Source organism: Helianthus annuus, chromosome 16 (genome assembly GCF_002127325.2).
Source record: "Helianthus annuus cultivar XRQ/B chromosome 16, HanXRQr2.0-SUNRISE, whole genome shotgun sequence".
In the NCBI taxonomy this organism is placed as follows: domain Eukaryota; kingdom Viridiplantae; phylum Streptophyta; class Magnoliopsida; order Asterales; family Asteraceae; genus Helianthus; species Helianthus annuus.
Window position 1 is genome coordinate 5,711,239 of NC_035448.2, and position 11,302 is coordinate 5,722,540.

The 11,302-nt window shown below is 37.0% G+C and overlaps 2 protein-coding genes across 5 annotated transcripts; one reads left to right on the forward strand and one right to left on the reverse strand.

The window, feature by feature from the left end:
* The first annotated feature begins 331 nt into the window (after positions 1–331).
* LOC110916588 lies at positions 332–2,808 on the forward strand. 4 transcript variants are annotated; one of them, XM_022161293.2, is made up of 2 exons: positions 332–389; positions 1,653–2,808. In XM_022161293.2, the coding sequence occupies exon 2, from the start codon at positions 1,701–1,703 to the stop codon at positions 2,673–2,675; it is 975 nt and encodes a 324-aa protein (XP_022016985.1). In that variant the 5' UTR covers positions 332–389; positions 1,653–1,700; the 3' UTR covers positions 2,676–2,808. The 4 variants fall into 4 exon arrangements, with proteins under 4 accessions (XP_022016985.1, XP_022016983.1, XP_022016986.1 ...); XM_022161291.2 differs by having other exon boundaries at positions 387–485; XM_022161294.2 differs by lacking the exon at positions 332–389 and adding an exon at positions 405–489.
* A 2,746-nt stretch (positions 2,809–5,554) lies between these two features.
* LOC110915807 (zinc finger BED domain-containing protein DAYSLEEPER) lies at positions 5,555–10,830 on the reverse strand. The gene is made up of 2 exons (XM_022160558.2): positions 10,691–10,830; positions 5,555–7,883 (listed from the first exon to the last, which is right to left on the reverse strand). The coding sequence occupies exon 2, from the start codon at positions 7,867–7,869 to the stop codon at positions 5,767–5,769; it is 2,103 nt and encodes a 700-aa protein (XP_022016250.1). The 5' UTR covers positions 7,870–7,883; positions 10,691–10,830; the 3' UTR covers positions 5,555–5,766.
* Between the last annotated feature and the right edge of the window lie 472 nt (positions 10,831–11,302).

Consider the following 11,302-nt stretch of genomic DNA (forward strand, 5'->3'; position numbering starts at 1 on the left):
AGTTTTATGTGACAATATTAATTAAAATTTAAAAAGATTAAATATATTAACTTAAATGTAAATATTTAAGAAATATTTTTAAACTTTGAATCATACTTTTTTATTTTTGAATATTACGTAATTTGTTTCTAAAGCCGAAAAATCGAACCGAACCGTTGCTAAAACCAAAAATTAACGGTTTTCAAAAACCAAAAATCGAACTTTCGGTTACAGTTTCGGTTTTACCTAAAAATCGAATCAAACCGTGCACACCCCTGTAGGTAAAGCAAATCCGAGGTCTAGAACGAAAACAACTTAAACATTGGGGGTGTAAATTGTCATGCTGGAAAACTTCTACCCCTTTATTTTTCCCTCCAATTGGCCCAAATTATTCGATCATCAAATTCAAGGTACTCTCTCTTAAATCTGCATATTTGTTGATTATTTATGCTTATTCTTCCGATATTTAATCATAATTTGTGACGAATCGCTACTCTTATCATACCGTAAGTATAATTCTCTCTCAAATTTACATTTTCGCTAATTCATTGTGATTATTCTGGATTTTTGAACTTTAATTACGATCTGTGATGAATCGGTACTTATTATCATGCTTATTGTTTAGTAAATCGATGATATGAAACCAGATGTTATAGTTTTTTGTTCGTGTTTAGTTTATGACGATTTTAGGGTTACATTAGGGTTAGGGTTTTATGATATATTGATACGTGTATATATTTGATGTTTTTACAGGAATTTGGTTGTTAGACAGTTAGACTGTTAGCTCATTAGTTCTTGATAATATACGGATTAAAGAACACAAACACCTTATTTAGGCATGTAAGCGAACCGAACGTTCAACGAACAGTTCGGCGGGAAGTTCGTTTGCGTGCGTTTGTTTATTAAATGAACGAACAAGAACAAGATATTACGTTCGTAAGCTAAACGAACATGAACAAAGGATGCATTGGTTCGTTTATGTTCGTGAACGTTCGGTAATGTGTCCATTCATTTGTGTTCGTTTATGTTCATTTGTGTTCGTTCACAGAAAGGTTTTTATATGTTATATTTTGAGTTTTTTGGTTTTAGTTTTTTAACAATTATGAAAAGCTGGTTATACTATATGCCTCCGCCAACATCCTTCATTTGCTAATTTAAATTTCACTTTATGACAAAGCTTGGAAAACTTCTAAATTTTTGTGTTAGTTATGTTTATGACAATTATGTCAACTATGTTTCGGGTAATTATATTAAGTACTTATTTAATTTTGGGGGATTTTTCGTAATCTTTGTAATAAGAAATGCAGATTTTATTCTAAAACGAGTATATGTTCGTCTGTATTTGTTTGTGTGCATGAATGTTCGTTTGTGTTCATGTATGTTGATGAACATTTGTTTGTGTTCTTGTGTTCGTTTGTGTTTGTTTGCATTCGGTAAGTGTTCGTGAACAGTTCAGGAACACGCTCATTTCCTTAATGAACAAACACGAACAAGAAATCAAAGAAATCTCGTTCGGTAAGTGTTCGTGAACAGTTCATGAACATGTTCATTCGGTCATTCCTTAACGAACGAAGATGAACAAGGCTCTGTTCGTGTTCGTTCGGTTTGTTTACAGCCCTAACGTTATTAATTTCATGGACTGCTAGCTCATTAGCTCTTGCTAATATTCACAGATTGAAGAAGTTGGACACTTGAACGCGTTGTTAATCTCACTGTGAAAGATGAAGTTTAAAGCCTTTCTTACTGACCATGGTGTTAACCTCTTAGAGAAACGATTTCTTCCAGCCCTAGACAAAATGGGGAAAACCTGCCACCTGTACCTAACCCGAGACCACGCGATCTTCCTCCACAATCTTCTCAACGGTGACGGAATCCAATCCATCGCTCAGTTCCAAAAAGAAGCCCTCTTTGAAGATTACCGAATCTCCAGCCAAAACGATGACCGTATCGCCTTCACAATCGACCTCTCACTTCTCCAACGAGCCCTGCACAGCGTTCTCACGATCTACACTGAGTTCGGCGGCTCCATTGGCGGTGATGCCACCGCCAACCGCCTCCAGATCAAGCTGGTGAAGAAAACCCCGCCTCATTCAAACCAACCGATGCCGTTTCTAACTTTCGAAACCAAAGGGTATAAGTCTGCTGTTATTCAAGACGTCCCGATCTCGAAACCGCTGTCGAGGACAGACGTTCTTGAACTCCAGTCAGCATTAGACATGGCTCAAGACTTACCGCAAACGCTAGTCCAAGTTCCGGACATGAACCAGTTACAGTCGTTTGTGGACCGTATGAAACACGTTGGTGATGTTTTAAACGTTTCGATAACCAAATACGGTGACTTGCATTTACAAATCTCGACTAGTTTGATCACGCTTGGGGCCGAGTTTAGGAAACTGAAGGTGATAGGGGAGCAGGCGCGGGTCCCGCCTGGTGACGAGAATTTGACTGCGCAGACTCGAACGCGAAGGGCGATTGATAAAGGGGATGCGATGAGTGTGCAAGTTAGCGTGAAGCATTTCTTTAAGTCGATTCAGTGTCATTTAGCAAAACCGGATTGTGCTTTTTATGGGATTGCTCAACAGGGTTCTTGCTTGACTGTGGTGTTTCAGTTTTTCATTCCGGGTACGCGCCAAACTGATAAATCGATTAGTCTGCATTGCCGCCTTCCTGTTCTTGTTGATTCGGGTACCAACTGAAGTTAAATGAAGATTGAAACACAGGTTATGTTTATTATGTTTTCTCATCATGAAGTGTAGACTAACAAGTGAATAGAGTTGAAATGTTTTATTCTTGATATGGCTGATAGGTGCTTTCATTGTTGATTTAGTTTTGTTTTTTGTATTTTTTTTTTCTAAACATGTTTTTTTTGGATGATCGAATGAACTTCGGGCTCGTGTTGAAGGTGTATGCGCCTTCACACACACAAAAAAAAAGAGTTAAATGCCATTTTCGTCCCTGTGGTTTGGGTCATTTTGCCAGTTTAGTCAAAAGGTTTGTAATGTTGTCATTATAGTCCAAATAGTTTGAAACGTTGCCATTTTAGTCCACTAGTTTACTTCATTCCATTTTTCTATTAACGAGAAGGGCAATTTGGTCATTTTATATGGTCGAATTGCCCTTCTAGTTGGCAGAATTACATAAAAAATGACTGAATTGCCCTTCTAGTTAACAGAGAAAATGAATGAAGTTAACCCAGTGGACTAAAATGGCAACGTTTGGAACTATTTGGACTAAAATGACAACGTTTCAAACCTTTGAACCAAACTAGCAAAATGACCCAAACCACATAGACTAAAATGACATTTAACTCCAAAAAAAAAAAAAAAAAAAAAAAAAAAAAAAAAAAAAAAAAAAAAAAAAAAAACACTCCTCATTTAGAGGATTATTTGATTTAAGCTGTATTACAATCTATATTGAAATATCCTAGCTGGAATACTAATCAACCACCATAAGAATGTGAGGTTATACAGGTGTATGCACTAAACGGCTGTTTACAATGAACTAACATAGGCTAAACGCTGGTTCACAAGTAATATCCAGGGGCTAAACGCATGTTCACATTCTCTCGCCAGGTCTAAACGCTTGTTTACACAGTAACACCGAGGCAGACGAGGTCACGAGAGAGAGTGGGAGAAACAAAATAGAAAGGGGCGGTTTGGGTTGGGTTATTTTATTATAGTTCAAATTTTGTGGCATGGGTTAGGCTAAATTGTTTAATGAGTGGATTACAAACTTATAAATGATGTTGTATTTGTATAAAAAGCAGTCTTTAGGTTATATTTTTATAAAAATCGGTGTTTATTACAACTTTTTTTATAAATTAAAAATATGATTATTACCAGAAAATTAACACTTTTTTTCAAGGGGTGCGGCCGCTCACCCACGAGTGTGGGTAGGTCCGCCCCTGTAAAATATATAGTATTGATTTGGATTGTTGATAGAGTAGGGAAAATGATAAAAAAATATAGATTTAAATTTTCTTTTATTATATTCGAACTGAAATAGAAAAGTATTTAACAAAATAGTTATAAACTAAAATTATTCGTTTGGTTTGACGATAGATATCTAAATATATATTTTATAGGTTTACTATCACTATCTATAGAAAGATTTATAATAATTTAGAACTTATAAAATTTTGAAAGGAGATATTGCCACATGACATTATTTGGAATCCTTTATTATAAGTTGGAGTTGGATTAAAGAGTAAGGAGTTCTCACAAAGTTGTGTTGCTGTGTTTTTGATCCAATTCATTCCAACAATTGGTATAAGAGCGTGTAACGGTCCAAGGAAGAATCAAAGTTGTCAAAACCTTTGTGGATCAACAGAGAAAAGGAAGACTCCGAACCTAAGTAGATCGAGCAGGGAAGTTAAAGCCTAAATGGATCGACAGAAAGAAGAACATTGAACAAAGTGATCAAAACCTAAGCGGATCGATAAAGAGTTAAAAGGAAGGCTGCAATCATACTGAAGAGATAAAAAAGAACAATTTTTTATGATGAAATATTTGGAAAGAAAATAAGATGCAAGAAGGTTTTTAGTGTGATGTTAAACAGTGTATTAGTTAATAACTTAATATTGTAAGTTGGTGCCAGTTTGTTTTGTGTTATTTAGCTTGAAGTGGACCTGCTAGTCTGCTACCACTTTGACTTGGAAATTGAAAGGAGGCCCAAGTTGGATCAAGGCAGCCCAATAAGAAAAGAAGAAACCTATATAGCTATATAGTTGAAGGCAATTGAAGTAAAAACAGTTGAGAGATGGCAGACACAAATATCCTGTCTGTCAAGTGTCAATACAACACTTGTTTCGGTTCGAGAACGTATTAGTGCTTCGTTTCAGGTTCCTCGATTAACATCAACAGACTATAACACTTGGATCATTTTAACGGATGGTGTTGATGGTGGTTGTTGTTGATAGTGGTGACGGGTAATGGTGGTGGTGGTGGTTGTTGTGGTGAAAGTTAGAAATTCAATAACTAGGTTTGTGCCACATAAGTTGCCACGTCAGCAAAAAACCATCAGGGTCCCAGTTAGAATAGGATCGATGGGCGCCAATTCTTATAACTTGGGATTCTTATAAAGATTTTTTTAAGTTAGTTTTACGGCCGGCCAACGGGTGAAAATTAGGATTATTAAAATCCAATAACACTTATAGAAACACCCTATTTAACTAAGACCATTCATGACCTGGAAAATCTAATACTAGTAATTATAATCGTTTTCGTCATTGCATTCGCTTAAGTTTCTATAACATGATCATTATATTTAAATGGTTATTTGCAAAAATATGCATGTTTTGCATTCACTTGCAAAAATCTGCTTGCACTGTTCTAAATTTTCTTACACAAATTCGTTTGCACGGCTAGCAATGTAGGCGTCGTGAAACAATCACATTGCATACGAGCACATATATCATAGTCGCACCATTACAGTCGAACAAGAATCAACTTGATCGCCAACTTACGTTCGTTCTACAGATCCACTTTCTTCATGACCAAACAATCACAATAACTACCAACCGACGCATTCAACGTTTAAAACCGTGCACACTGCAGCACACACACAAATATAAAAATGGTAGAACAAGGCAAATAGAACCCAAATGATTTACATGATTATACCACAAATTCAAGTCTAATACTGTTTAACAAAATCCTCACAAGGGAAACGATTATTGCCTACTTCTCTTCGACAAAACAAGTTAAAAAAAAGAATTAGAATCCGTCTGTTACTCCGAGTTTTAACAAGTACCTGCAAAACACCCTTGTGATTGTACGTCTAAAACGACTATAAATGAGTTTTCACTACCGATTTTGGAGAAATCGAGGGTGAAAGATCCGATGAATGATCTGATATCCCGTTTTGCAGCCAGTCTTTTGCACATACAAGTGCTTCAAAGGTCGATGGTTTTAACGAACATCGATATCTATCTATCTTCTTACACTTCATATCGAAAACCGAATCTTGAAACTTTGTAGAAACGGGAATGGATAATATGTCGGACGCCATTTTCGATAAAGTTGGATACTTTTTTCGGTTTGATTTCCACCACCCCAAGACGTCGAACTCTTGCATACGCGGTAACACCGATTCTTCTAAGTATTGGTCGAGTTCTAGTTTTGTATTCTGGTGATTCGAAATTCCTGAGATGTATACATCGAAATCCGAAAGCTCGTCGCTTGTTGACAGAAATAATTCGTTTTCATCCGCCTCGGTTTTCACAATTTCGCAATGAAGAATCGTCTCTTCGTCTTCTTCTTCTTGACGGATTTCCGGCTTTAGAAAACCGTCATTTCCGTTAACGACAAACGTCGGTGGCGGAAGCATCTGTACAACGTAATCAAGAAACAGTTCATGAACACCGTTACTCACGTCTATAATCCAGTGATCCGCATCCTCACCGTAAATTCTCGTAAAACTAAACTCCACAAGCTTCATTTTAAAACGCGGGTCCATCACAACCGCAATCGAAAACACTAAAAAGCAATCTTTCCAGTACTTGTTAAACCTTTCGTACATTGACCTGGTCAACTGTCTGATAAACGCATCGTCACTAACCGATGCATTTCTAAGCTCGAGCTGTATCTTCCACGCTTCATGAAAAAACGCATTTGCGGTTGGATACGTGGGGCCCGTTAAAATATCCGCTGCATCGAGCAAAAGTTTCAAGAACGTACAAAGAATTTCGACGTGTTTCCATTCGTCCAATGTGATACTAATTCGGTAATTTGAGTCAAAAGTATCCAAACAAGAAAATACTTCTTTTAATTCACACGCAGCTACTAGCATATGATACGTCGTGTTCCATTGACTTTGGTCGTCAAGTACGAGACTTTTCGCACTCGGTACCTGAAGTTGTATTCGAAGATCGTTAAATCTGTCGAGACAAGATTTAACCGTAACCACATACTTTACACTATCACGAACTTTTTTAACCGTTTCCGATATCACCCCTAAAGCATCTTGTGCAAGATGGCATAAAACCCGTGCGTAACAACTTCCGATCAAGAACTTACCGTTAAGAATTAACGGGTTTTTAACGGAAAGCAAATGCCGTACATTCTTTCTTACGGCTTTGTTTGCGAAAGTTTCGTCAAGCGTTACCGCGAGCAACTTCGTCTCCAAGTTCCAATCGGCAACACACGAAAGAAGAGCATGATTAAACGCAGTTTCCGAATCGGGAAACGGTAACAAAATAACCGAAAGAACCATTCGATGCAGTTTCCAATCATCGTCGATAAACTGACCTGTTATGATTACGTACCCTACGCTTTGATCGGTGGCCCACATATCGAGAGAAAGATTAACCTGACCCCGTATACTACTAACAAGATTCAAAAGCGTCTGTCGTTCCCGTCTGTATAATCCCACGCAATCCCGTTCAACGGCTTCAACAGACAAAATGGGAAATTCGGGTTGAAGCGATTTTACACAGTTTAAAAAAGCGGGACATTCCGTTATCGTAAGCGGGTATTCGTGCATAATAACCATCTTTGCGATATCCTGTCTTCGACAATCTTGATAAAACGAAAAACTTGTTGATCCGGAGGTGCTACTTTTAACGCGCTTTCGTGGTACAGCGTTAACATCTTGAGAGACTTTAATCGGAAGAGGAGTGAACGGTACGATTTGACCGCTTTTCTCGTGATTTCGACTTACGGGGCAGATTCCCAATGCAATATGTCTTTTGAGGTGACTTGTGCCGGCTAACTTTGATCCCGAAATATACGCAAATGATTTCTTGCATTGCATGCAACGGGCTCTTGTACATCCAGCGTCGATTGTTTCGATTGTGAAGTGTTCCCAAACTATGGATTTCTTCCTCCGACGCTTGTTGTTCGTCTGTGAATCCACATTAGGGGGTTCACTGTTGTTTGTCGGGTTGGCCATTGATACGGAAATTTCTGCAATGTATAAATCCGTCAACACGTTATGCATAAATGATAACATAAAAACTTAAAAATTACAAAAAAAAAAAATTATAATATTTTGAATATAAAGTTTTTCACTAGAATGGCTTTCTTTTGGCGACTAACATAAACACTTGAAGTACTATTAAACTTACATTTAGGGGTACTTTAGCATTATTTAAAAAAGAGTAAATTACAAAAATCGTCCTTTATGTATGTCACTTATTGCAAACTGTGTCCTTTGTCTTCAATAATTACAGAAAACGTACTCGATGTTTGCAAACCCTTGCAAGTTATGTCCTTTAGCCCTAACTCAGTTACATTTTTTTGGTTAAATCTGACCAAATTGACCCCACATGATGGTATTTTTGTGGTTAAATCTGACCAAATGGACCCCACATGAGAGTAAAATTACCAAAATACCCTCATGTGGGGTCCATAAATTGCAAGGGTTTGCAAACATCGAGAATGTTTTCTATAATTATTGAAGATAAAGGACACAGTTCGCAATAAGTGACATACATAAAGGACGATTTTTGTAATTTACTCTTTAAAAAAAAACTATCAATCAGAAAATCAGCTGTAAAATAAACGTTCCGAGAGATGGTGTTTAGTTTAGTATTGGTTTCAAAACTGTTATTTATGGTATTATGTGTTACACGACCCTAAATAACCATTTGTGCCCTAGTTCGCGTCGATTTTAGACCTTGTTGCCTTGGTGCGCTTCTTGCCTTTTGAAACCAAGATATAATTAACACTATGTATTAACATTCTATTCACATGATTCCCCTACTCGTCCACACGCATCAATCTAGGTCTATTAGTCTATACGTACGTAGAGAAGACTAACGGGGCAAGAAAACACCAATCAAGGTCTATTAGTCTATATACATCTACATAAATCTTTTATGTTTATGGTAAAACTTTTTTGTTTAACTTTCTTTAAAATATATTATATATTGCACATATTAAATATCGGTTTTTGGTTTACATGAAAAACATCATATAAGAATGTGTTATAAGCAATTAAGCAATAAGCATCACTATTTAATATGTAATATGTTTTAAAAAAGTTAAAACAAAAATGTTTTACTTAAAACATAAAAGTATTGTGTAGATGTATATAGATTATAGACCTTGATTGATGTTTTCTTGCTCCATTAGTCTAGACGACCCTACACTCTAAACAACCATTTAGTCGTTTTTTTTAAAGTGCACCTGAGGGACATTTAGACACAAGGCGACCAGTGGCGGAGCAGGGCCGGCCCTAAGAATTCGTGTACCCTGTTCGAGCTTGAAAAAATGTGCCCGTAGGCCTTAACGAAATTGGGTATGGGGCTCACTAAAGGTCTAAACCTAATGCCAAAGGGGTTAATAACTAATCTAAACCATGAGAATAGTTTTGTGAGGGGGCCTATGTTGGTGTTTGTATGAGTGTACCCTATTAAAAAGTTATTTTACATATATTTATCGGGTTTTTTTCATAAAAAAACATGCCCCTCGGAATATCAGGCCCTGACCAGTGGTCCTCCCCGCCCACCCTCAGGGCCGGCCATGGCAGAGCTTGAACGAAAACTCCGTGTGGGTCGGACTCTCAAAATGCAAATCGGCGGGGACCGGACTCTTAAACACCCAATATTTTACACTGTAATATTTTTTCAGTAAAACTAACACCACGAGCGAAAAATCAGTGGAGGTCGGGGCAACATTAACTTCCGCCCCTGAAAGCGACCTCAGGCGCAGGGGGTGTTGCCTCAAACTATATAAAGCGAGTATTTTACATTTTTACATGGCATTTTTATGCAGTAAGATGTTGTACAGCAGGCTTATTTATAGCTAATATTTGGGCAGGGGATGCTAAAACCTATGAGATATAAATACATATATATGTATATATACGTACGAAAGGGACACCATTTTGCACCTCCATGCGTTTCTCGCTTTTCAAAACGAATCGGTTCTGTAGCAGCTAGTCCTAAACTGATCTTCCAAAGCTACTTATTTCATTTTAAACCCTAAATATCCATACAACCAACATCAATTTCACTATACCCAAAACAACATAAATTACTTGAAAAACAAGATAACCATTAGGGTGAGCAAGTTTAGGTCCGGACCGAAAATAACCGAGAACCGAACCGAAAATATACCCAACCCGACCCGAACACAAGTATCTAGGTATTTAGATCGGTTCCAATTTTTCATATAAAATCGGGTCGGGTCGGTTCTCGGTTCTTTTCATGGTGAAACCCGACTTGGACCTATGGATCGGAACCGACCCTATATTTAGGGTAGTGAATCAGTTCTGTATTTTATGTTTGATCGGTTCTCGGGTAATGGTCGGGTAGGGTCGGGTTTTCCCTTTGCTCACCCCTAATAACCATATAATCACTTTCAACACACAGTGCCAAACACCCCCTAGTCAATGCAACTTATGCAGCATTCAACTTTCAATTTTAACAAAACAAAAACCCTAAAAAACTCAAGAACTCATCTTTCATTCAAAAAACTATCTGTGCAAAAAATACTATTTCACATAAACCCAATTTTAAAATTAAAAAACATGAATCTTGAATGTAAAAAAAAAAATTTAAATAGATCTACAAACAGCAAACAACCCATGAACAATGATGATCAAGAAACCTAATGGGGCACAAAAGTTCGTTAATTTGACAAAAAAGATTCAAGAAAAGCAACAAACATGTCGATCTTGATCAAGATAATCGATACCCAGAAGCTATAATCAATAAAGGTTTAAGCTTTAACATAAAGAAGCATGATTTGAGTGAAATAAAACTAACCCTTGAGGCGGCAGAGATCGGTGAAAGAGGAAAAACAGTTGGTGTTTGAGAAATCTTGAAAAAAAAAATTGGAACTAGGGTTTAAGGGCTTCAGTTTATATAGTGTTTTTAATATTTGTGAGAGAATATTAAAAGAAATTAAAAACTAAATCTTCAGAGGTTTTTGTTTTTGGAGGTTGATGAAGATTTAAGGATGTTGGGCTTGGAGTTTTGTGGGCTGGGCTTAAGCCCAAGTGGCCCAATCACAGCCATTTGTTCATTTTGGGATCACAATTATGAGTAGTATCGGTTGAATCGTCTGGTAGAACTGGTTAAACCGTCCAGTATACCTGATTGAACGGCCCGATACACCCGGTTAAACTGTTTCTGAGCTCAATCTGGTACGGTGTAAAAACCGGTTTTTAAAACATTGAGTAGGGAGAGCGACTTCCGGTTCCGACTCTCTAGACCCACGAACCCAAACTATTAGAACCGTATTCATGAAGCTTGTAACTTTATAAGCCACATGGGTTTTGTTATCTTAGTTTAAAAATATAAAATTTTATCTAATGTTTCTTTATTACTTTTTAACCCGTTTATATATGAGCTTTAATGGTTAAAAATCACATAATA